Source organism: Leptodactylus fuscus, chromosome 1 (assembly GCF_031893055.1).
Source record: "Leptodactylus fuscus isolate aLepFus1 chromosome 1, aLepFus1.hap2, whole genome shotgun sequence".
Classification (NCBI taxonomy): Eukaryota; Metazoa; Chordata; class Amphibia; order Anura; family Leptodactylidae; genus Leptodactylus; species Leptodactylus fuscus.
The window spans coordinates 222461451-222488526 of record NC_134265.1 but is presented as its reverse complement, the minus strand read 5'-3'; the positions used below and the strand labels follow the sequence as shown (position 1 = coordinate 222488526).

Sequence of the window (27076 nt, the reverse complement as noted above, 5' to 3'; positions counted from 1 at the left end):
CGGGGAGGAACTCCCCCCTCCCGCTCCTGATAATGCTCGTCTATGGACGAGCACTGTGAGCAGAGGGAGGGGGCGTTCCCACCGTGCACAATGGGTAAGTTAATCCTATTCTGTTTTAGGGTTTTATTTGAAAACTAGGGGGTAGTTTAATATAACTAGCAGTGCCTGAATAGCCTTTTTAAAGGCTATTCACGCATATGTGGGGCTCTATCAGCATGATTTTGCTGATAGAGCCCCTTTAAATCTTGTTTGCCAGAAGGATCAAATACTTCTTTCTCTATGCAAAATGCAAATCAATTTATAACATTTATACAATGTAATTTTCTGGATTTTATTTTTGATATTCTATTCACTGTTAAAATGAACCTACCATTAAAGAAATAAACAGTCTATAGTTTTTTCAGTGGGCAAACTTGCAAAAATCAGCAAGGGATCAAATAATTATTTCCTTCACTGTATAAGTTTGTTTCTTCCTTGGCAATTTTTATTATCCCCAATAAAAATTTGCATTTTATTAGATTTATTTTGAGTGCCACCCTCCTTCTCATCTTTCTATATCTTTATAAGAGAACTTGATAGGATTTTATCAAGACCTTTAGATGCAGGTTTGATAGATTAAGGGGTGTTCACACTACTGCAGCTGTCTGCCCCGGGGTTTCTGACCTAAACCCTGGGGAAACTGGACATCAGAAGATACATTACAAAGAAATAGTCACTTCACACAATGGGACTGAGGGCCCTTCTCACAAGAGCTTACAAACTATGAGGTAGAGGGGGGGGTAACAAGAGGTAGCAGGGACGGTATCGGAAGTAACATTGCTTATAGTGGTGTCTGAAAACTTGCAATAAAGGTTACTGTCATTACACAAACTTAAAGGGGCTCCATCAGCAAAATTATGCTAATAGAGCTACACATATGCGTGAATAGCCTTTAAAAAGTCTATTCAGGCACTGTAAATGTAATTTTAATCCCCCGTCCAGTTTTAAAATAAAACCATAAAAACATATATGCAAATGTTACCGAATGTGCACCGGCGCGGTGATGTACGATGCCACATCATCTTCGGGCACGCCTACCTCGTCTTCTTGTAGTTACGCCCTCTGGTTCCGTGTCCATCCGTCTTCTTGTCTTCAAATCCCGCGCCTGCATAGTAGCGCTACCATCCGGAGCACTACTGTGCAGGCTCACTTGCCAGTCCCCGTAGAACTACACAAGCATACTGCACGCTCACGAACTGCCATTAAGTAAAATGGCGAGTGAGCTTGCGCAGTAGCGCTCTGGAGGGAAGCGCTACTACGCAGGCGCGGGATTTGAAGACCTCAAGCCGGAAGAAGACCAATAGAAAGCCGGCAGAAGAGACAGGACCAGAGGGCTTCGCTCCAAGAAGAAAGAAGAGGTAGGCATGCCCGAAGATGACGCGGCAACGTGCATCATCGCCCCCGATGCACGTTCGGTAAGATTTGCATATATGTTTTTATGCTTTTATTTTAAAATGGGACGGGGGATTAAAATTACATTTACGGTGCCTGAATAGCCTTTTTAAAGGCTATTCACGGACATGTGGGGCTATTAGCATAATTTTGCTGATAGAGCCCTTTTAAAACTGTATGAGCAGCCACCAATCATGTCCTTTAACATGCAAATGGTGCCTGGACCTATAAATTAGTCTGAAATGGCACCATATCATGTGGGGTAATGTGGGAGCAGGAACAGAGAAGGGTTCATTTTAGGCATTCTAATAACGGTACAGAAGGGTTTACATTAGGAATTGTGATAGGCTTGTCTGAAAAGATGTGTCTTTAGTTTGCACTTGAAGCTGTGGAAATTGGGAGTTAATCTGATTGTCTGGGATAGAGCATTCCAGACAAGTGGTGCAACTCGGGAATAGTCTTGTATACGAACGTGGGATGTTCTGATAACAGAGGATACAAGTCTTAGGTCATTGAGTGAATGGAGAACATGGGTTGGGTGGTAGACAGAGATAAGGGAGGTGCAGCATTATAGAGAGCCTTGTGGATGAGGGTGATAACTTTATATTGTATTCTGTAATGAATAGGCAGCCAACGTAGCGACTGACACAGACCGGAGGCATCGCTGTAGCATCTAGACCAGTGATGTCGAACCTATGGCACGCAGGCCTGAGACTGCAATGGATATATCCAGACAGATCTATTAGATGGTGAAAACAGTAGTAGTTCAGTCTTCGAGAGATTTAGTTTCAGATAGAGCGACGACATGATATTTGAGACTGTAGAAAGACAGTCACAGGTGTTCTGTATTAGTGCAGGGGTGAGGTCACAGGAAGATGTGTATAATTGGGTGTCATCAGCATAAAGATGGTACCTGGTGGTATCTGGTGATGGTTTGTCCAATGGGGGCTGTGTAGAGAGAGAAGATCAGGGGCCTAGGACCGAGCCCTGATGAACCCCATCAGCAAGGGGAAGAATCAAAGCTGCAAATGATACACTGAACATGCAGTCTGAAAGATAAGAGGAGGACCAGGAGAGCACATTGTCATTGACGCCGACTGAGCGGAGCATGTAAGGAGGAGTTGATGGTCAACAGTGTCAAATGCTGCTGAGAGATCCAGAAGAATAAAAAGAGAAGTCACCATTGGATTTAGCTGTCAGGAGTTCATTGGAGACTTTTGTGAGGGCCATTTCAGTAGAGTGCGAAAGCCAGATTGTAAGGGGTGAAGAACAGAGTCAGGGCTCGTTCACATCAGCGTTGTGGACTCCGTTACGCAGGTTTCCGTTTCCTGCCTAAAACAGAGGCAGGAGACGGAAACCTGCAGGAGTCTCTCTCACCCATTCATTTGAATGGGTGAGAGAGATGTCCGGCCGTGAGCAGCAGTGAGCGTTTTATGCTCTCCGCCGCGAAACCGGGTTTTATAATCCGGACAGAGTCGGACATGCAATACTCTGTGTCCGGATAAAAAAATCCGGTTTCGCGGCGGAGAGCATAAAATGCTCACCGCCGCTCACGGCCGGACCCGGTCTGTGCTTTCCATCTTCTGGCATGCAGAAGACGGAAACCACAGAACGGAAAGAAGAACGCAGGTGTGAACCTAGCGTTAGAGAGATAGCGGATTAAACGAGAAGAGACCAGGCATTCCAAGATTTTAGAGATGAAGGGGAGGTTAAAGATGGGTCAATCGCTAGCAGCACAGGAGGGGTCAAGAGAGGATTTTTTTTTCAATAATGGGGGTTATGACAGCATGTTTGAAAGAGGATGGAAAAATTCCAGAAAAGAGAGAGCTTAAATATTTTAATAAGGCAAGTCATGTCAGCAGGCGACAGATTGGAGAAAGTTTGAGGGGAAGGGATCACTATTGTAGGTCATAGGGAGAGATGAAGAAAGTAGGTGGGATACTTCATCTTCTGTAACAGGTTCAAAAGAGGAGAATGGACAGTCTGAAGTGTGGTTGGTGAGGGAATCATTACTATGGTAGGTGTGGGAATCAATGCCACCTGGGGATTGGGTACTTATTTCCTGACTGATCTTATCAATTCTGTCGTGGAAAATTCCCATCGAAATTAAAGGAAATTTTAATGGATGTGTAACTGTTCAGCTAGTGTCCATTGCTAAAATCTTGTAACAGACAATGCTGACTGACATCAATGGTAGTGTAAACGCACCCTTAACTCTTGTTGTAATTATACGTGTATGCAATATTTATCTTTAAATATACCGGTATCTATTTTACTTTAATAAACTTGTTAGGGCTAGTTCACATGGGGCACGAGATTGCATATTTTGGTCTTGATTTTAATGTGCGAAGCCGCACCAGAATAGAACCTAAATGCGTCTGCCACGACTGTCGCAGCTTCCCACTCCGGAGTAGGCCCAAATGAATGGGCTTAGTCCGGAGGGTGCTGTCGCGAGTCGGATGCTGGGTGTCTGAATCAGCCGCGGAGTCAGCCTGACGAAAGGGCAGCTCGCTTCTTTATTCCGCTTATGGAAAAATGGAAGCTAGTGGTTTACATAAACCTCTATTGTGAGGGGGTGGATTCGGCATCAAAAATCCGCCCCCTCTTGCCCCCTGTGAACGAGCCCTTATACATTTGTTATATAGGAGGTCTCCAAATAAAAAGCTTTTTGAGCTCATACAGTCCTATGAAAAAGTTTGGGCACCCCTATTAATCTTAATCATTTTTAGTTCTAAATATTTTGGTATTTGCAACAGCCATTTCAGTTTGATATATCTAATAACTGATGGACACAGTAATATTTCAGGATTGAAATGAGGTTTATTGTACTAACAGAAAATGCGCAATATGCATTAAACCAAAATTTGACCGGTGCAAAAATATGGGCACCTCAACAGAAAAGTGACATTATTTAGTAGATCCTCCTTTTGCAAAGATAACAGCCTCTAGTCGCTTCCTGTAGCTTCCTGTATACGTGTGTCATCTGTGCCATTTTCACTGAAGCCTTAAATATCTACGTGTAATAGCAAAAGATGATTATAGGACACAGAGTCCTATAATGAGTCAGGACCTTCACACATTTTTTTTTTTACATGCTTGTGCCATCATGCACTAATCACGCATTTTCATTTTATGGTTTCAGCCAACCATTTTCAGAAAAATACATTTATACTTTGTACTCCCTTTTAGTACTGAGGAGTGATTAACAGTCAGAACAGACCAACAACAGATTTTAATGGGCATCAGTGAAATATACCAAAATAGAGCATTTCTCCATTTTTATTTTTATAAATGCATACATCAATGTGTTCATAAAAACAGACGTGAATGTGACCGAACACAAAACAGAAGAACTCTATGGGTATGTGGTTCTCCGTTTACGTTGCTTTATCACTACAGTGCCACTGCTACCATGCTTATATATCTGCTAGATTCCTGACCAGTATATAATACACACACACACCAGTTTGCCTGACCTGTACAGTCCTTTTTATGTATGCTATATTTAGCCTCCATTCCCAATGCTCCAACGTGTAAGATTATCTCCCATAATGTACAGGGATTTGATCCCCCCCCCCCCCCCAGAAATGTTGTAAGGCGTTTATTCAGTATGATAAGTTAAAGCCTGATGTCCTTTTTATTCTTAGAACTTCTGTCCCTCTGCAGGTTAATACAATCGATCCCCTAGGCCAATATATTATTCTTCAAGGTCACCTTTATGGAAAAAAGTTTATACCTTATTAATCTTTCCATGAGGTGTGTTCCCTGGAAGAATTAGATTTCACCAATATAAAATTTGGTGTGGGGATTTCAATTTCACGATTAACGCCACCTAGGACTACTCCTCCCCTTCTGCTGATAAGCTACAAGGCCAAGGGGGAGATCTGTGCCACTTTATGATCTCTTAATGTAACTGGCGAGATTGTAATGGGAAATAGAGGGGATATACGCATTTCTCCCCAATACACCATCATTACACTAGAAATGATAGGATCCTCCTCTCTATCTCACTGCTCCCAGACCTCATCTATGCCTGCCACGTGCCTTGTGGATGGTCAGATGACAACCTGACCATGATTGACATTACTCTCCTGCCTTTTTCTGCCTCATGCCCATGTTGGCGCCTATACAAGTCTCTTCTGACTGGCCCAGACATTCAGAGACGGACTGCTGAAGCACTTAACCCATTTTTTACCTTTAAAGGGGTATTCCCATCTACATAATTATTTTTAAATTTGTAGATAATTAAAAGTTAAACATTTTTGCAAATATAAGTAATTAAACATTATGCAGAGTTTTAAAGATTTTCTCTAACTTTCTTAGTGGTGACAGTCTGTTATCTTGATCGGTTGCCATGGATACGACCACCAATGCAGAAACTTTCTAAGGTCAGAAAATCAGCCATGATGTCCTTATTGTGGCCAGGATATCTTCTGATACATGTGGTGTTCCTGCCCGATACCCCAGCTACAATTAGAAAATAGCAAATTGAAGTAGTCTCAGCACACCAGATGATTAATTAAAAAAAAAAACCAAAACAAATTTTATTGTGGAGACATGCTCAAAGTTAAAAATATATATATAGTTCTTGGAAAAGCAACAGGTGGATATGTCCTTTTGCAGACGGGACAGTGACGAGTAAGCCTACGCGTTTCGGGGATATAACCAATTAGAAAATCATGGCTGGGTTCCTGACAAGTCCCAGACCAAAGAAAGTTTCTGCATTAGTGGTCATAACCATTGACAACCGATCAAGACAACAGACTGTCATCACTAAGAAAGTTAGAGAAAATCTTTAAAACTCTGCAGAATTTTTAATTACTTCTATTTGCAAAAATGCTTAACTTTTAATTATCTACAAATATAGATATGATTATGTTCAAGGGAATACTCCTTTAATAAAGCCTCTGCCAATGACCCCACTATTAATTGGGATGCCCATAAGGCTATAATTCTGGGTATCCTTATGGTAGAAGCACCTTGCTTTAAAAATAAAAGAAAGGACCAAATGGACTTAGAACATAAATTCCGTAAACTTGAAACCACCAATCAGCTCCAACCCTCCTGATATCTAGCCAAGTGTATCAGAGATGTTAAACTACAACTTCACTGTCCTAACACAATGGACTGAAAAGGCAAAATTTTCTAAATACACCAATAAACCGAATTAACTATTAGCATCTACATTATGAACATGACAGCGGCTAAATGCGGTCTGACAAATCTAGAAACCTGGTAGTACAGTGACCTCCCTCCAACTTTCTTCTATTTCTTCCTCCCAGGCAACTGCCCTAAGAAGCCACATTATCAAGGAGGAAGTGAATATTTTATAGCCACCCTCAAAACCAGGAAGGCCCCAAGGTCTAATGGTTTCTCTTCCCCTTAGATTATTTAAAAAAAAAAATGACCTCCTTTCTCTTCCTCCTTCAGATGTCTAACAATTTTGCAAGGAGGAAAATTCCTCCAAGACATGATTAGTGCAACTATTCCAGACCTGATAAAGACTCCACTACCACCAACTATCAACCTATATCACTCCTAAACTTGGACATTAACTTATTTTCCTTTATGCTCTTCTCCCTTCCATTATAAACTCTGACCAGGTTAGGCTTCATTTCTGGTAGACTGGCCTCTGACAGTATCAACAAACATTGTAACATTGCCAAATCCCACCGCAAGCCTGTTTCATTCCTAACCTTAAATATTGAGAAAGCATTCCATAACCTCTCCTGGAACTACGCTCTTGAAATTCATGGGCATATCTGGCCATTTCCAGAGGGCGTTCGCCCTTTATTGCGATCCCATCTCATATTTGAAACTTCCCACGGATTCCCCAAAGTCTACTGACATTTGCAGGAGCATCAGTCAGGGCTGCCCCCTATCCCCTGCCCGGTTCGCTCTAGCTATGGAAACACTGGCTCTTGAATCCAATTGACAATTGACCGTTTTGCTCCCCTGTGAGACCCTAAACTAAACAGCTCTAAATCTAAAATACTACAGTGTAATGTTCTGTTAAAGGGGTTGTCCCATCACAAGGATCCTATCTATACTACTTGTTAATGTGGATGTAAGACTTTTCCTAAATACATTGCTTCAGCAAAACTGCTTTGTTTGGCCACTATCTTACTTTATTCAATTCTTTGTGGCCACAGCCCTGACCTAGCTGCTCCTGAGTCAAATGATGTATCTGCTGCTCTCAGGGGGGAGGAGGGGTTAAGTGCATGGGAGCGAGCCTGTGTATCTAGCTATTCCTGTGTCTACACCATGTGACCTAGGTCCTGCTATCAGATAGGGGAGAGGAGCTGCTTTCATTTCTTCTGTTCTCCCAGTTATCAGGCTAGCTAATTCAGTGGTGTTCATTATGGCAGAGACAGGCAGTCTCTGTATGTAACACAGAATGGAGTTGCTGCTGCCTGTACTTCATAGTCCAATGTGGGTGGGTGGAGCTACATGTGAATTTGGGGGCGGAGCTAAACGGCAGGTTGCCTGTGAAACCCCGCCCACCAAATGATGCAAGAAACCAGGAAGAAAGAAGATTTTACAAGAGTGAAGACTGCTGAGTATGTGAGGTGGGAATACCCCTTTAACCACCACCAAACCAATCTTCTTGAATTTCAGCTTCCAAACTAGGGATAAATTCTTACCGTACCTGGACATTAACCTCTGCAACTCACCAGAAGCCCATTGTAAACGGAATTACGGTATGTCATGTTGATCCAGAGGTTTATAAGCGACCACACCTCTGCAGGGGCATTGTGTATTTCCATAAGAGATTGGGAGGGCTCTCAGTCATCTTTACAAATAGCTCAGCTTTGGGAGAATTTAGCAGCTTTGTACCATCTATAAAATGGAACAGAACGCCCACAATAGATTGAACTAGAGTTGGTGCTGGCACCTCCGACCTCCTTTTAAGCCTTGCTTTGGTGACACACTGCATGCTAAATCTTTTGTGGTGGGGCCGATCTCCCTGCTGATCTCCCCCCTATTCTCAAACCACCTCTTTATTGGTTAGTTTGGTGGAGACACACTCAGTTTCGTTACCTCATGGACTTCCTCTGGGACTGTACATCAGTTTTTACCAAACAATATTTTATCAGCACTTATTCAACATAAAAAAAAAAAAAATTAGGACTACACAGTTGTTTTTTTTTTTAGTTTTGTTTTTTTTTACTTCCTACGTTCTCTAACCTCACTGACTCCAGAATGTTTACCACTAGTTTTGGAAGGGAATAATAATAATAATAATATTTATTAATTAATAATATTAGGTTCTTTATCCTTTGTATACAGTTTATTTAGCACTCAATCTTCCAACACCAAACTGGACATTATTTCATCCTGGGAACAGGATCTTGGCACCACTTTGACCCCCGCCCAGTGGATTGGCTGTTGCACATCCATTAGCAAGGGCAGGTGGCAAGTCACCCTTATGGAACCTTCCTTGAGCTTTTGGCACAACTTACCATGTTTGGTGGACCTGCCCTCATTTCCATCACTTCTGGTTTACTATCCATAGACTAATGCAACGTCTTTTTTTTTTACTTCTCTTTTCCACTGTCAGCCTGTACTTTTCTCCTCAGTCTCAAGCCGGCTACCTTCAAATCTGTCCAATTCAAGCTACTACAATATATTCTGAAGGCTGCATGTATTCATGTAGCCTTTACTTGGAGTAAACCCACTCTCTTTTCAATGGATGTTATCTGGCGAATTGATTCTATAATGTTCCACGAAAAAAAATAAATGCACCATTTCTAATACCCACTCTTCGATAAAGTTTGGAAACCCTGGATTGCCAGATCCAAGGCTTGCCATACTTTCTCCAACTATAAACATAATATACAAAAAATTTCATGGCCCCTTTTCCAGTAGTGGCTTCTATTTATAGGTCCCCTGGCTGACTTCAACCGTGGCATCCCATTTTGTCACAAGGCTGCTGCAAACGGGGAGGGGCAAGTCATTTTTCTTTTTTAAATTACCGTATTTTATTCCCCTCCATCAGTGACACAATCAAATGTAACAAAATCAGTCAGATAACTCCTTTGGATTAAGGTCCCACATGTTGGGTCCGCTGCAGAAAACTGTCAAAAATGACTTTTTACTGCAGTGATTTTTGAGTGGCTGGCCGCTGCTGTCATCCTTTGCAATGCAATATTTGATTCTTGTGTCCAAAAGGCAAAAATATTGTAGGTATGATGCCTTTAGTTAGTAAACAGAAAAATATATATATATATATATATATATATATATATATATATATATATATATATATATATATGCAAGCTTTAAAACTACAGATGCTCCTTCTTCAGGGTCATACACTATTTTTCCCTATAAATTTCAATGGTTGAAAAGTGCACCCCAAAAGATACTCTGCGCTGCAGGTTTGTTTTCTGTAGGGTCTACCAGACTGCTATTGTTCTTTGCAGAGCCATCGGCGGTTTAGCCTAAAAAAAAAGTTTCTGAATTAAAAAAATAGGTTTGATTTATTTATTTTTCCATGAACCTACTCAGAGAGGGTCCAAGGGCTATGTCTGACACAGGTGCATACATTTTTATGAGTTAGTAGAGATGAGTGAGTAGTATTCGATCGAATACCTCGCCGCCATAGGAATGCGTGTAAGCGGCCGAACACCAAGGGGTTAAAGGGGCTCTATCATTGGGAAGAGTAATTTTTAACTAATCACATAGCTGCATTGCCTTTAGAAAGGCTATTCCACACATACCTTTAGTGTGTAAATTGCCTCAGCGTGCACCCTCTTTGCTATTGTTTCCTATGGGTGTTTACAGCACAGGCTGCTGATGATGATGACTCAGCTTCCGGTTTGCACACACACATAGGAGAAAATAGCAGAGACGAGTGCTGCTGGGAACTTCCTGTGCTGGCTGGAAGCTCAATAGCATATGAATAAAAACGGACTTATTCAAAAACCACTGAGGCAATTTACATACTAAAGGTAGGTGTGGAATAGCATTTATAAAGGCTATGCAAGGTTGTATTTAGTTAAAAATGACTTTTCCCAATGATAGAGTCCCTTTAAGCGCATCAAATATTCGATGCGTTTAACCCCTTGGTGTTCGTCCGCTTACACGCATTCCTATGGCAGCAAGGTATTCGATCGAATACTACTCGCTCATCTCTATTAGTTAGACAATTAGCCTTTTTTTATGGAGAAAGGGTTGTGTTTTTAACTTAATCCTTTATATTTAATTGATAAAAGTTTATTTTTTCATTTTTAGTCCCTCTATGTAATTTGAAAAAGTTGTCCATGCAACTGTGTAATATTGTCTGGAAAAAAAAAATACCTGCAATCACTCTGCAAACTGGTTTACCATTTTCAAACCTGATGTAATAAACAATCCTAAATTTTGTGCAAACACACAGAAAAGTACAATATTGTTTAACAATTAAAAGCTGGATACACATCTGTGTTGGAGTTTCCGTAGGAGACTCAGTCACAGATTTTGCTTAAAATGATCAGAGTAAGAAATCCTGCAAGTAGGACTTCTCTTCTCTGGTTGCAGTATAAGAACAGCAGAAACCCGGTAGACCCCATTATAGTTTATGGGGTCCATGGGTTTCTATGGGTAACAGCTTTTTAAGCATACAACATATCCGGGATCCCAAACGGAGCCAAACGACGGAGACCCAAGTGCTAGTGTGAACCTAGCATAAATGACAAATTAAACTAAAAACAAGTGCAATCTTATATGTCTGAATCTACAAGATGTTGTGAAAAGGCTGCTTCAGCTCTGCTTCAGATGGCACAGTTCATCATTTCTTCCTTTTGTCAATTTCTAGCAATTTAGCACTTTCTGACTGATTTATGAGAGCTGTCCAACATCATGAGAAAAACTAAATTTCTTCATTTTTCAAGTGGTCTGTCAAGAGTCTAGTAACGTGTCAATTTCTTATTTTATAACACTTCCAAACCTATTTTTTTTTTGTTTAAAAAAAAAAAAAAAGATACCCAAAGCCTCATGAAGTGACCATTTCTTACATAGATGTTAACTGTTATTATTTACGTTTATCTTTAGAGGGTTGTAACATTGCTGAAGTATGATACAAGGCCAGAAAACTTATAGTAACACTTATCAAGTAAAGACCTGTGTCACTTGAGCTAGGCACTCCGCCGTTGTTTGGGTCTGCCGGTTTGTCCCAATTTTATACTGAAACTAGCAGCTAGAAAAGTTCTCTGTGCAGATGTAGCCTTAGTCACAACTGGAGAAGCCTATGGGCCACATTTAAAACTGGCGCTTTACACAACAACCTCCGTTGAGTAAATATATCCAAGTTTCCTTCCACATACTAAAAAACTACTGGTAAGCAAATTGGCTTTCCATAAAAACAGTTGACCCTTGTGGGTTTTGGGGGATGAGCACATGCATGGCTGCACATGCCCCCTGCACTTTAATGCATTTTTTTTTCTCAAATGTTTGTCATTGTTATTGCTTTTTTCGCTGTATGCTTATTCAAGAAGAAAAAGGAAAGATGACTGCGGGCCATCTTCTTGAATGAGCATACAGCGCATGTGTGAGATTATGATCTCAGCAACGTCACTTGCTGCTCATTATGCAGTGAAGAGGATCTGTAGGAGGGATCTTTTCAAAGGAGGGGGAGAAAAAGAAAGGAGCCGAGGCGTTCTTCAGGTGATGACTATGCAGTGCTCGGAGCACAGGGGTAACGCCCCATGTGCTCAAATGGCATATAAGGAATTCCGAATTGTTGCAAAGAAATAAAAAAGGTATGCCTGGAATAACCTTTCTAAAGACTACTGGAATATATGCTTATTTAAAAATGCATTTCTGCAATGATACAAGCCCTTTAACTCTTGATAAGCTCATGAATCTTTTATATATTCATGTGTGAATGAACTCCATAGAAGTTTTATACAAAATAAAGTAAATGTAGAGTTTAGTGGTCCTTTAAATTTGTTACAGAACTTGGACTAATATGGAGATCCCATTTTCTATATCCACAGCGTTGTTTTACTTGATCCTGACAAAGACTAAAGCAGGAATATTTTTAGAGCAATAATCCATAAGATGGAGCTCTCAAACATGGCCGCCGGTTCCCCATTATCTACAGCAGATAATCATTGCACACAAGGCAGGTGAGTGCCAATCTTTAGTGCAGTGTTACAGACTACCCACAGTTAATTGCCTTGATGTCAACAATGCAGCTTTTCAAACCAGCCCCATCAATCGTATGGGCGCTTGGGAGCTGAAATCAATTGCTTGCCTGACAGTAATTGAAAGCAAGCTACTTAAAATCGAGTTATGTTGATAGCAAGAAGGATACCCGTGCCATACATTAAAAGATAGGAAAAAAAACTGAAACACCTGTTCTCAAAGTGAACAGAGGAAGCCAAGGAGTGTTATTTACTCCAGCATAAATGGCACATTCAGGGTACTGGATCCACAATGGCAATTATATCACCCACAGCTGCGTGTTGTGCATGACGCCAAAATCTAAGGGAGGGAATGAGCAAGCCATTATTACATTATGAATATTTTAGTATCTGTATAATGTATAATATATGCATTCAAGCAAGGACAACACAGGAACAACCTGTAAGGCAGCATCCTCTGACCGTATGGCAAAGTAGGGCAAAGTATGGGGACACTTAAATGGAGATGAAAACTGGTTTGTGTTGAGTAGTTCCATGAAAAGCTCAATAGTTTTCATGTATGCATCAAGGGTTAGACCACAGTAAACAGTCTAGGAAATGACGTGACTATGGATTTGTATGTTAACGCCACAAACTTTGGCTATTGATATGCTCTCAGCCCCATCACCCCAAATGCTTTAGACCTGTAAAAGACTAGCTGTGTAGTCACCTTTTAGCTGCCCTGTGTAGCCATAAAATATGCTCTGCTAAAGAGAACTTTTTCTAGCCTGCCACATTAAGCACTGTAGGTGGCAGCACAATTGCTGCCATTTATCACAGCCAATAGCAGAAAGCAGCATATAAACCACCAACATCCTAGTATCCTATACAATCAAAGGCAGAGTGTTACTAGACTGTGTGCTGAGGAAAATACATTTGTCTTATCCCTCAGGCCATGCAGCATATCAGGAATGCTTTTGCTCACTTACTAATATGCTTTTGATATCCTTGGTGACAAATTGCTCGGGATGGAAAAAAAGGTTCTGCTCAGTGCATTCCCTAGAACAACTGATGCTAGATAACACAGGCCGTACAGATAGAAAAGCACAGAAACAGTGATGCTTTATGTTTTGTTTTATCCTCTTGAAGAGGAAATTGAGGCAACATACAATCATCACCGAAGGCAGAAAACACAGCATTAACCCCCGGAGTGATGATGGTGGAGGAGTTAGCAGTGCAATATGCCAGATACAAATCACTCTGTATCAGTTCATGGAAAGAAAAAAAAAAAAAAAAAAACCCTGTCAATAAGATACAAAACTGTATAAATGTATTTACATTGGATACATAAAAGGCAGCTAATGTAGAATACCCTGCCACTTTGATTTGTGAAGTTAAGTAGGGAAATTGACAAAGTCCTCTTTCACCACTTAATTGATAAAATTGCCCAATTCCAACAAGGGATAACAATGATGACGGCCCTGAGACCTGTCACATGAAATCATGCCAGAATAGAAGTGAATTTTTACAAAAATAAAACAGCCTGGTGTACAAAACAGGACAGAATAGAAAATCAGATGTTTAGGAAGCAATAGGATAACACAGAAGAGATATTATAAGACGTTTTAGCATGGTCTATCTTACCGGTAAGGACAGCTTTTGCTGAAGGATCAGCCAGGTCCAGGGCTGATTTTCCATCGGTGTTCCGGATGCTGGGATCTGCGCCGTGCTGCAGCAATACTGTGCAAGGAAAACAGAAACAACGTCTGATCTCTGGAAAACACAGGTTACTTACAGCAGAGACTTTTCTCGGCATACTGTTACAATGAATATTCATTTCCTTCTCTATATTTGCCTATTTATGAGCAAACCACGGCAGCAAATCAAAGGAGAAGATAAAAAACAACAAGTTGACTAGTCAAGGTATTTGAGCACCACGTGATTTTTCATCACAACCAGAAATCTGATTATCCAGTGATACAGAGTTTCTCTCATCCCTCCCCCTTTGTTTCCTTTAAGCAAGTGTAACAGAGAAGCAGCAAGCACACGGGCTCATGCTGACACGCAGGCTGCATCTGACGCTGCTCCATCTGACACGACTCATTGCTGGCAGTCATCTCTCCTGGCTCTAACGTGCAAAGAAACCCCTCAAACACGGTGACACATCCCTACAAAGCAAAGCTTGTCAGCGACCTACTGAACAAGAAATGCACTTGTCCTCTTCTACCAGATGGTCTTCTCAGATTAAAAAGTAGTTGCTACCTTTGCAGTAACAGAAGTAGAAAATATCTTGTCCTAGAAAATTCATTTTTGCCGCACAAGAGAGTCATTATGTATATCTCCATAAGTATCTTTAGATCTGGAATACAAACAACTAGAAACTAGCGCGGGTAAGTGAAGTAACAGAAGAAGGCAAACCAAAACCATGGGCAAATAACAGCGAATGGCAGATTTAGGATAGGTTCCATAACAGGACGAGAGCAACAGACATTAAGGGTATGGTCACACAGTTTTTTTTTCAAGCTGAAAAAAAAAAAAAATCTGCTTCAGCAATTAGGAATTTTAATTTACTTTAAACACAGCTTTTTACAGGATTCTGTGTTTCATTTCACGCATTTTTCAACACACTGTATGGACCTTGAAACTTCTCTTTTAAAACAAAAATGCTGGCAGATTTTGGAGCAGTTTTGCAAAAACTGCATTAAAAAAAACAAATAAACCACCTCCCATTGATTGGCAGAATCCACATGAAGATACCGTATTTTTTGGACTATAAGACGCACCTAGGTTTTAGAGGAGGAAAATAGGGAAAAAAATTTTTGAAGCAAAAACTGGTAAAATATTTAATATATGGGAGTTGTAGTTTTGCAACAGCTGCAAGGCCACATTGACAGGTGACCCTGCAGCTGTACGTGGATGCATAGAGTGTTTTTTTTGCGGGGCCAGCTGTAATTTTTAGTTATACCATTTTGGAGGATATCTATTGCTTAGATCACCTTGTATTGAAAAAAAAACAGGAGGTGATTTAGAACTTTTATTTATTTCATATTTTTAAAGCTTTTTTTTTTTTTTTTTTTTTTACTATTTTATTCCCCCCAGGGGCTTGAACCTGCGGTCACTTGATCGCAAGTCCCATAGACGGCAATACAACTGTATTGCCGTCTATGGGACATTCTGTCTATTAGTATTACGGCTGGTCATAGAGACCAGCCGCAATACTAATATAGCCATGACAGGCCGGGGAGCCTCATTAGGCTCCCGGCTGTCACCCGAACAGGTCGGCTCCTGCGATATCGCCGCGCAGGACCCGGCCTGCAACTTTACAGGTACGGGGCCGGTGGGGACCGGCCCCGGGGGAGAAGGGGCCACGGATACTGACCCGGCATCCGCTGTACTAGAGAGGCGGATGCCGGGGAGGGATAGACGCCGGGGCCTGAGACATCGCTACGATCCTCTGCCCTGCATGAAGCCAGCGGCGGGGGCACGGAGGAGCCCCTGCCGCTGCTGGCTTCATGCATGGCAGAGGAGCGCAGCGATGTCTCAGGCCCCGGCACCTGTAATGGCGTCTATCACTTGCTGGCTTCCGCCTCTCTATTACAGCGGATGCCAGGCGCCACCTTCAGACTATAAGACGCACCCTTCTTTTCCTCCAAAATTTTGGGGAAAAAAAGTGCGTCTTATAGTCCGAAAAATACGGTAAGTCATGTCGCTTTTTTCCTCTAGCTGAAAAAAAAAAAAAAAAAAAAAAAAGTTAGCTAGAGGAAAAAAAAAAATAAATAAACAAAAATTGCTACTGACTCCCATTGAAATGAACATGAGGGGGTTTTTTTTGAGGCGGATTCCGCCTCAAAATCAGTCTGCAAAAAACTCAGTGTGAACATACCTTAACTGTAGAATGCAGACCGAGCACGCACCATCTGGTGTCCATCTACATTTATCCTCATGTAAAAAAAGTAAATATTATATACCTGTATATACTCGAGTATAAGCCAACCCGAATACAAGCTGAGGCCCCTAATTGTACCACAAAAAATTGGGAAAACTTATTGACTCGAGTATAAGCTTAGGGGGGAAATCCACCATCGCAGATAAAGAGTCTAGTCATGTACATTACATCTTAGTAACTCCATGTGCCTCACATTAATAGCAGTTAACCCCATCATGTCCCTCATATTAACCCCCTGCGTGCCTCACATATGAGTTACTAATATGTGGGACATATGGAGGTAATAATTCAGTATCTTCATAATGAAGGTCCTTTATTAGTCCCCCCCCCATGTGTCTCACATTAGTAACCATTATATAGGGCACACAAGGGTTAATATGAGGGACATGATGGGGTTAACTGCTATTAATGTGAGGCACATGGAGTTACGGAAACTAAATTAATAACCCCAAATGCCTGACATTAATAGGTATAGTAATAGGCACAGCAGGTACCTGTGTGTTTCATTTACTGTAGCTTCCTCTCCTCCATATGACAGACATCTTCTATAAGACACAATGAATCCAGACCACTGACTTATCTGAAGATGTTACATACCAGTGGCTACAGGACCTTTGATAACCACAGTCATGTGACCTACATGACAAAGCCAATCACAGAGCAGTAGCACTAAAGGACCTCCCCCTTCGTTTAATTTATGCAGGTCCTTGCAGGTTTCTGTGCTCCGTAGACCCTGACTCGAGTATAAGACGAGGGGGGCTTTTTCAGCATGAAAAATGTGCTGAGAAAGTCGGCTTGTACTCGAGTATATACGGTATATATTCCACTATCTTCCATCACGACACTTGCTTTTCCAATGTAAATGCAGGACTTTTTCTAAAATCAGAACAGGATGGAGAGAGATTGTTTTGTGTCAGTCACTATTGTTGATAAAGTCCATTTCTCTCATCCTGTAACAATCAAGAGCAACAGACATTCCCTTACTAATCCTGTCTACAGAAACACCCATTGTTTCATGTTGTTGTTAGGATACATTACTCATCACCAGCTTGCTGCATACCCCAAGAAAAAAAATTAGGGAGTCTTGTCAGCATAGTTTACAGTTATGTATTTCTTATCCAGGATCGCTGCTCCATTCTTGTAAAAATCGTATTTCTATCCCTACGCAATTGAGCAGAAAAAGGCTTTAAAGGGGCTCTATCACTAGGAAAAGTCATTTTTAACTAATCACACCTTTGCATAGCCCTTAGAAAGTCTATTTCACACCTACCTATAGTATGTAGATTGCCTCAGTGGTTTCTGGATAAGTCCGTTTATATTCATATGCTAATTAGACTAGTGCACAATAGAAGGTGCACACCTCTCCTATTGTCTTCTATGGGAGACGGCTCCTGCTGCTGCTGATGACTCGCTTCCTTTTTGTTTTCACACACATAGAAGATAATGGGAGAGAGGAGGCTGCTGGGAACTTCCTGTACTGGCTGGAGGCTCATTAGCATATGAATAAAAACGGACTTATTCAGAGACCACTGAAGCAATCTACATACTATAGGTAAGTGTGGAATAGCCTTTCTAAAGCCTATGCAAGCATGTGTTTAGATAAAAATGACTTTTCCCAGTGATAGAGCCCCTTTAAGTGCTTCCACCAATGGAGTTCACTATCCACTGCTGCTCAGCTCCGCTCACTAACTGTACTGTGTATGTCTAGAGAGGAATCAGTGAAGGAAGCTGGCTTCAGCTGGGGGCCTCGGTCACCTCTGGATGCAGTGTGTCATTACTAGAGATGAGCGAACAGTGTTCTATCGAACACATGTTCGATCGGATATCAGGGTGTTCGCCATGTTCGAATCGAATCGAACACCACGTGGTAAAGTGCGCCAAAATTCGATTCCCCTCCCACCTTCCCTGGCGCCTTTTTTGCACCAATAACAGCGCAGGGGAGGTGGGACAGGAACTACGACACTGGGGGCATTGAAAAAAATTGGAAAAAGTCATTGGCTGCCGAAATCAGGTGACCTCCATTTTAGACGAATAGTGGATTTCAAATCCGGGTCATATGAGAATGTGAACTTTGTGACTATGAGACAGGGATAGCTGTACAGGCAGGGATAGCTAGGGATAACCTTTATTTAGGGGGGAATGTTATTAAAAATAACTTTTTGGGGCTCTATCGGGTGTGTAATTGTGATTTTTGTGAGATAAACTTTTTCCCATAGGGATGCATTGGCCAGCGCTGATTGGCCGAATTCCGTACTCTGGCCAATCAGTGCTGGCCAATGCATTCTATTAGCTTGATGAAGCAGAGTGTGCACAAGGGTTCAAGCGCACCCTCGGCTCTGATGTAGCAGAGCCGAGGCTGCACAAGGGTTCAAGCGCACCCTCGGCTCTGATGTAGGAGAGCCGAGGGTGCACTTGAACCCTTGTGCACCCTCAGCTCTGCTACATCAGAGCCGAGGGTGCGCTTGAACCCTTGTGCACACTCTGCTTCATCAAGCTAATAGAATGCATTGGCCAGCGCTGATTGGCCAATGTATTCTATTAGCCTGATGAAGTAGAGCTGAATGTGTGTGCTAAGCACACACATTCAGCTCTACTTCATCGGGCTAATAGAATGCATTGGCCAGCGCTGATTGGCCAGAGTACGGAACTCGACCAATCAGCGCTGGCTCTGCTGGAGGAGGCGGAGTCTAAGATCGCTCCACACCAGTCTCCATTCAGGTCCGACCTTAGACTCCGCCTCCTCCGGCAGAGCCAGCGCTGATTGGCCGAAGGCTGGCCAATGCATTCCTATGCGAATGCAGAGACTTAGCAGTGCTGAGTCAGTTTTGCTCAACTACACATCTGATGCACACTCGGCACTGCTACATCAGATGTAGCAATCTGATGTAGCAGAGCCGAGGGTGCACTAGAACCCCTGTGCAAACTCAGTTCACGCTAATAGAATGCATTGGCCAGCGCTGATTGGCCAATGCATTCTATTAGCCCGATGAAGTAGAGCTGAATGTGTGTGCTAAGCACACACATTCAGCACTGCTTCATCAAGCCAATACAATGCATTAGCCAGTGCTGATTGGCCAGAGTACGGAATTCGGCCAATCAGCGCTGGCTCTGCTGGAGGAGGCGGAGTCTAAGGTCGGACCTGAATGGAGACTGGTGTGGAGCGATCTTAGACTCCGCCTCCTCCAGCAGAGCCAGCGCTGATTGGTCGAGTTCCGTACTCTGGCCAATCAGCGCTGGCCAATGCATTCTATTAGCCCGATGAAGTAGAGCTGAATGTGTGTGCTTAGCACACACATTCAGCTCTACTTCATCAGGCTAATAGAATACATTGGCCAATCAGCGCTGGCCAATGCATTCTATTAGCTTGATGAAGCAGAGTGTGCACAAGGGTTCAAGCGCACCCTCGGCTCTGATGTAGCAGAGCCGAGGCTGCACAAGGGTTCAAGTGCACCCTCGGCTCTCCTACATCAGAGCCGAGGGTGCGCTTGAACCCTTGTGCAGCCTCGGCTCTGCTACATCAGAGCCGAGGGTGCGCTTGAACCCTTGTGCACACTCTGCTTCATCAAGCTAATAGAATGCATTGGCCAGCACTGATTGGCCAGAGTACGGAATTCGGCCAATCAGCGCTGGCCAATGCATTCTATTAGCCCGATGAAGTAGAGCTGAATGTGTGTGCTAAGCACACACATTCAGCACTGCTTCATCACGCCAATACAATGCATTAGCCAGTGCTGATTGGCCAGAGTACGGAATTCGGCCAATCAGCGCTGGCTCTGCTGGAGGAGGCGGAGTCTAAGATCGCTCCACACCAGTCTCCATTCAGGTCCGACCTTAGACTCCGCCTCCTCCAGCAGAGCCAGCGCTGATTGGCCGAATTCCGTACTCTGGCCAATCAGCACTGGCTAATGCATTGTATTGGCTTGATGAAGCAGTGCTGAATGTGTGTGCTTAGCACACACATTCAGCTCTACTTCATCGGGCTAATAGAATGCATTGGCCAATCAGCGCTGGCCAATGCATTCTATTAGTGTGAACTGAGTTTGCACAGGGGTTCTAGTGCACCCTCGGCTCTGCTACATCAGATTGCTACATCTGATGTAGCAGTGCCGAGTGTGCATCAGATGTGTAGTTGAGCAAAACTGACTCAGCACTGCTAAGTCTGCATTCGCATAGGAATGCATTGGCCAGCCTTCGGCCAATCAGCGCTGGCTCTGCCGGAGGAGGCGGAGTCTAAGGTCGGACCTGAATGGAGACTGGTGTGGAGCGATCTTAGACTCCGCCTCCTCCAGCAGAGCCAGCGCTGATTGGCCGAATTCCGTACTCTGGCCAATCAGCACTGGCTAATGCATTGTATTGGCTTGATGAAGCAGTGCTGAATGTGTGTGCTTAGCACACACATTCAGCTCTACTTCATCGGGCTAATAGAATGCATTGGCCAATCAGCGCTGGCCAATGCATTCTATTAGCGTGAACTGAGTTTGCACAGGGGTTCTAGTGCACCCTCGGCTCTGCTACATCAGATTGCTACATCTGATGTAGCAGTGCCGAGTGTGCATCAGATGTGTAGTTGAGCAAAACTGACTCAGCACTGCTAAGTCTGCATTCGCATAGGAATGCATTGGCCAGCCTTCGGCCAATCAGCGCTGGCTCTGCCGGAGGAGGCGGAGTCTAAGGTCGGACCTGAATGGAGACTGGTGTGGAGCGATCTTAGACTCCGCCTCCTCCAGCAGAGCCAGCGCTGATTGGTCGAGTTCCGTACTCTGGCCAATCAGCACTGGCCAATGCATTTCTATGGGGAAAAGTTAGCTTGCGAAAATCGCAAACTGACAGGGATTTCCATGAAATAAAGTGACTTTTATGCCCCCAGACATGCTTCCCCTGCTGTCCCAGTGTCATTCCAGGGTGTTGGTATCATTTCCTGGGGTGTCATAGTGGACTTGGTGACCCTCCAGACACGAATTTGGGTTTCCCCCTTAACGAGTTTATGTTCCCCATAGACTATAATGGGGTTCGAAACCCATTCGAACACTCGAACAGTGAGCGGCTGTTCGAATCGAATTTCGAACCTCGAACATTTTAGTGTTCGCTCATCTCTAGTCATTACCAGACATGCACAGTACAGTTGGTGGGTGTAGCTGAGCAACAGATAGAGCTCACAATGTACATTTTTCCCTATCAGTATGTCTTTGGAATATGGGATGGAAATCCATGCAAACACGGGGAGAACATACAAACTCCTTGCAGATGGTTTTTTGCCCTTGGCGGGATTTGAACACCAGGACTCCAGCACTGCAAGGCTGCAGTGCTAACCACTGAGCCACCGTGTGGCCCCTCCCATAGACTATAATAGGGTCTGTGTGTTTTCTGCACAAGTGATGCGGAGAGGAAAGTAGATCATGAAGTACTTTTCTTTTTCCGTGAGCCAGGCTTCAATTGCATAGGGACAGGAATACAATGATACAATAAGAAATACATCATTGCAAACTTTGCCAACAGCCCTAAAAGGTACTGTGATTAGTTAATATCTCAATTTTGTGGTGATAGACTCCCTTTAAGCACATAACATATATAGCCATATATGTAATGCAATTTAACCCCTTAAGGACACGACCCATTTTTCAAAACTGATGCGTTACTTTATGAGGCAATAAATGAGATACCTTAATTTACCCAAGTGATTTTTTTTTTTTTCCATGATACAAATCTACTTTGTTAGTTGGAAACATTGATCAATAATTTTTACATTTGTGAAAGAAAAGAAAGAAAAAAAAAAAGTGGAAATTTGCGGGGGTGGGGTGGGAGGGGCAATTCATCAATCTTTTAATTGTCCTTCAATTTATTTTGGATGTTCAAACAGCAATTTTCCAAATTTACAAGGAAATTTCCCAAACTTATTTGTTAGGGCACACTACAATTCTGAAGGAGATTTTAAAAGCCTATATACAAGAAGTCACTTAATGTTTGAATTTAAAAAAAAAAAAAAAAAAAAAAAAAAAAAAAACTAAAATCACCATCACCCCATTTTTAACACTGCACCCCTCACATTTAAAATAGGATTTGGGAAGTTTGTTAACCCTTCTAATATTTCACAAAAATTTAAACAAATATGCGAGGTGAAGTTTGGACATTTCATTCACAAGGGGCTAAAAGGAGAAAAAGCATCTCAGAATTTGTTATGCAATTTCTCATGAGCCAAAAAATACCTCACATATTGTAGTAAATTGCCCTTTGGGAAGGAGCACCACTGGGCACTTGAAAAGCAGATTTAGCTGAAATAGTTTTCAGGCTTCACGTCCTATTGCAAAGCCCCTAAAGTACAGTACTAGTACAGTGGAAACCATCCAAAGAGCGTTATTCTGGGTACAAAAGTTGAATATGTGGGTGTAAACTGCTGCTTGGGGTCGGAAGGAAATGAGCACTAATTTTTTTTAGTTTTTGGAGTACAGATTTACAGGATCTGGTTTTCATTTCACAGTATCTGCAAACGTGATATGGAGTCCAGAAACCAAACAAAATCTTAATTTGTGTTCCAAAAGTCACATAGCACTCTTTCACATCTGCAACCTGGTGTGTGCCCAAACAACAGTCTATGCCCACATGTATGGCACTGTTTATCCAGGATAACTTACTTTAGGTCATAGGTGTGTATAAATTGCTGTTTGGGTGCACAGAAGGGAAGGAGCATTCTTTGGACCGCATGCTCTTTTTGCAGAGCTTCTGAATTGCCAGTGAAGTGGAATCCGCAGGTATGTGTCCCCATTTCGGAAACTACGCCCCTGAAGAGATCTATCAAGTGATGTAGAAAGCAATTTTAACACTTGAGTATTGCATTAATTTAACTTCCAGAAATATATTGTCAACTGATTTTTTTTTTTTTTAAAGAGACATGTAACTTCAGTGTAACTTCCTTGCTTGTGTCCACAGAGAAAACCACTACAAAAACGGTTAAGCTCAGGGACAACAACCTTTGGAGCGTTTGTCTCTGACACAAGCTGGGCACAACATATTGCATGCAGAAATTGCCTATCTGGAAAAAAAAATGCCATTTTCACCTTTCACCATGAGCTGTGCATTCATTTCTGAAAAAAAAAAAAAAAATATCTATAATCCAAGACCTGGGGGATTAAAACTGTTCAAAGCACCCCTGGATAAATTCATTCGGGATTGTAGCTTCCAAAATGGCAGGAGATTCCACCTTTGGCTAGGTTCACATCTGCACCTGGTGTCCATCCGCTTGCAAACAGTTTTAAGAGAAAAATGGTTTTGTACAAAAAGAATTCCAAATGGTTACACAGCGGATACCTGAATCCGGTAAGTCGATGGTTGGGAGAAAAAAAAAACCACGGACAGTTTGTCTTAGTTTTTGGCCAGTTGTGATTGCAAAACGGACAAACTGATTGCTATCCATTTGTAACCTGGTTTCCACAAAAATCTGAAAATAAATGGTACAGATTCTGCTCAGGTTACTAACATTAAAGCCCTAACAATGCAAAAAAAAAAAAAAATTAGATATCTATCTAGTCAAAGTATAAGAAGAAGAAGAAGAAGAAGAAGAAAAAAAAAATCACCCTCCAAATATAGTATTCAAAAAACAAATTCTGCTCTGGATATTTCAGCAGTGGAAGGCATGGTGTTGAAGGGTTTAAAAGGATTACACTGGACAACGAAGATTTTGCTTCCTGAACTTGTGAGTTTTTCTTAACCCCTTAAGGACCAGGCCATTTTTTGGTTTTGCATATTCGTTTTTCCCTCATTTCAAGAGCCATAACTTTTTCATTTTTCAGTTCATAGAGTCACATGATGGCTTATTGTTTGCGGGACAAATTGTACTTTGTAATGGCATCAATCAATATGCTGTGCAATGTACCGGGAAGCTGGAAAAAAAATTCTGAATGGAGGTGCAATTGGAGAAAACTGCATTTGCGCCATTTTCATATGGGTTTAATTTTTACAGTGTTCACAGTTTGGTACAAATGACTTGTTACCTGTGTTCTTTCGTGCCAGTACGAACACGGTGATACCAAATTTATATAGTATTTGTAATGTTTTGATACTTCTTAAAAAATGAAAACCTTTGCAAATTAGAGAAAAAAAAAAAATTTGTAGCGTCATGTTGTGGCACCTGTAACTTTTTCATATTTACATGTATGGAGCTGGGTGCAGTGTCTTTTTATGCAGGACAAGATAACGTTTTTATTGATACCATTTGGGGAAAAATCTGATGGTTTGATCCCTTTTTATTAAATTTTTTATAGGAGGCAAAGTGTTGGAAAAAAAAAACGCTATTTGGCCATTTTTATTTTTTTTGCCGCTACACTGTTCACCTTATGGGATAAATGTTTTAATATATTAATAGTTCGGGCATTTTGGAGCGCGGGGATACCTAATATGTTTACTTTTATATCTGACCTAGGGAAAAGGGGGTGATTTGAACAGTTATATTTTTTAAATTTTTTTAACACTTAGAAAATTTTTTTACATTTATGCAGGCACCAACCGCTGCTGTTAGTGGCAGGTCCTGGCTTTATTATACAGCCGGCATCTGCCCTTTATGGAACGAGCTCAGTTCCTGAGCTCGCTCCATACATCCCCATGCAACCCATGAAGTAATAGTACGTCACGGGTCGCTAAGGGGTTAAAAGCGGTTGTCTGGGATATTTTAAAAACCCTACACTAATCTAAACACCATCCCCCTATACTATCTAAATGACAATTAAAAAAAAAAAAAAAAACACCCCCAGAGACATTTTCTGATAATCCGGTGACTGTTTCTGGTGGGGCCTAAGAAAATTGTTTGACTATCTTTCAAGGATGTTTCAGAGAATTTCCTTGGCAACTATCGAGCACCAAGCTACATCAAATTGGTTGACAACATCCTTAAATCTTACAAAGCGAAGTAGTGAAACATGTCATCGAAAAATAGTTTTCTGCATTCTCATTTGGAATTTTTTTCCTGCAACTCTTTGTGCAGTCAGTAATGAACATGGCGAAAGGTTTCACCAGCATATTGCCATGATGGAAAAGTGTTATCAAGGCTACTGGAGTTCATCAAGGCTAGCTGACTATTGCTGGACACTAATGTGGGATGCACCAGAGTATAAAAGAAAATCAAGATAAAGTGAGCTTTTGCCCTTCTGCTCCAGGTGAGGTTTCTGTCCTCCCTGAACTTGCCTGGAGCAGAAGGGCAAACCTGCATTACGGTTTGACAGGTGTAGCGCCCCAGTCAAACTCCCCACCTGCCACTGTCCCTGAAGCGTGTTGTGCCCGGCCGGTGGAGCCGGGACACTTGGAGCCAGAACACTTTTCGTTCATTTGAACTAATACTGCAGGTAACATTTACATGCATCATAATCACTAAGGGCTAGTTCACACAGGGATATGGAGGCTCATTTTGACAGCTGATTTCACTTCAAAATCAGCCTCCATAAAATGTAGCCCTATGTGAATCGCTTGCTTTTTTTTTTCTGCTAGCTTGCTAGCAGGAAAAAGCGACATGACGTTTAACACCTGAAAAAATGAATTGGAGTCTATGGGGTGCTGAAAAAACCTCTCGCGGTTTTTGGTCGCTTATTTTTGAAGCTGTTTTGACAAAAACAGCGACCGAAACCGCTAACTTTTTTTAATATGTACTAATAACTTAAATTTTTTTTTTTGTCGTGCAAAAAAAAAAAAAAAAAAAAAAAGCGACCGAAAAAGCGTCAAACACAGCATCCAATGCAAAAAAAAAAAACGTCCAAAAAAAGTGACGCTGAAAAATCAGTGCCAAAAATCAGCGAGGCTTTTTTTCACGTGTGAACTAAACCTTACACTTAATCTCCGGTTTCTCAAAATTTCTGTGTGATACAGGCAATCTGAAATTATATTTCTGTTTAGCTTGAATGGGTTTATCATAATCACCTGAAATTTTCAAGAAAGCAAAACTTTAGTAAACATTTGTTATCCAGTGTAATTAGAAACAAATGAAATAGATTTTTGTCTATGTTGTCAAATGCTGAAACAAATAAACAAATTGATTAAAACAAGGATATTTAGTGTAAGACCGTGAAAAAAAAAACATTTTTCTGAAAAAAAAAAGCATACACAGCACACGATGCAAAACTGCAGATGTTACTGCAGGATTCACTTAATGAAGTGTGGCAGCTGAAGACTGGATTGTAGATGGCAACTGTCAGAAGCAATGCAGGAGACTAAGTGATGAAGAAAATTATATGAAGTAAAGCAGAATTGGAGTAACAAGAGATGAAGATAATTACACTGGTCATGAGTTATTACATTGCGAAGTACACAGTACTTATACAAATATAAACAAGAGATTTACAGGGAGCAAAATAAATAAGTGACATAAAATCACAAAGTTGTTAACAAGGAGTCCAAAAGCATGACAGCTGAACAATAGTGCCAGTGTACTGTCAAAAGATGCATATGCAGTACGCAGATGATATGGCCATCTTAAAGAGGACCTTTCACCACCCCAAGCCTGTGCAGTTTTCTGCACCATGTTATAGGCGCTGCTGCACACTCTGGTGCACTTTGCATTATCTCTCTAGCCTCCCTCGTTGGGGATTTCTGAGCCCCATTATTTCTGGCGCCC

The 27076-nt window shown here is 41.8% G+C and overlaps 1 protein-coding gene across 2 annotated transcripts in view; it reads right to left on the bottom strand.

Annotated features, from left to right (window-relative positions):
* TNKS (tankyrase) overlaps positions 1-27076 on the bottom strand; it is a 137887-nt gene that overhangs the window by 91102 nt on the left and 19709 nt on the right. For both annotated transcript variants that reach the window (XM_075283714.1, XM_075283715.1), the window contains exon 3: positions 14184-14279. In XM_075283714.1, coding sequence (XP_075139815.1) covers positions 14184-14279 — 96 coding nt within the window. The remainder of the gene's footprint in view (positions 1-14183; positions 14280-27076) is intronic.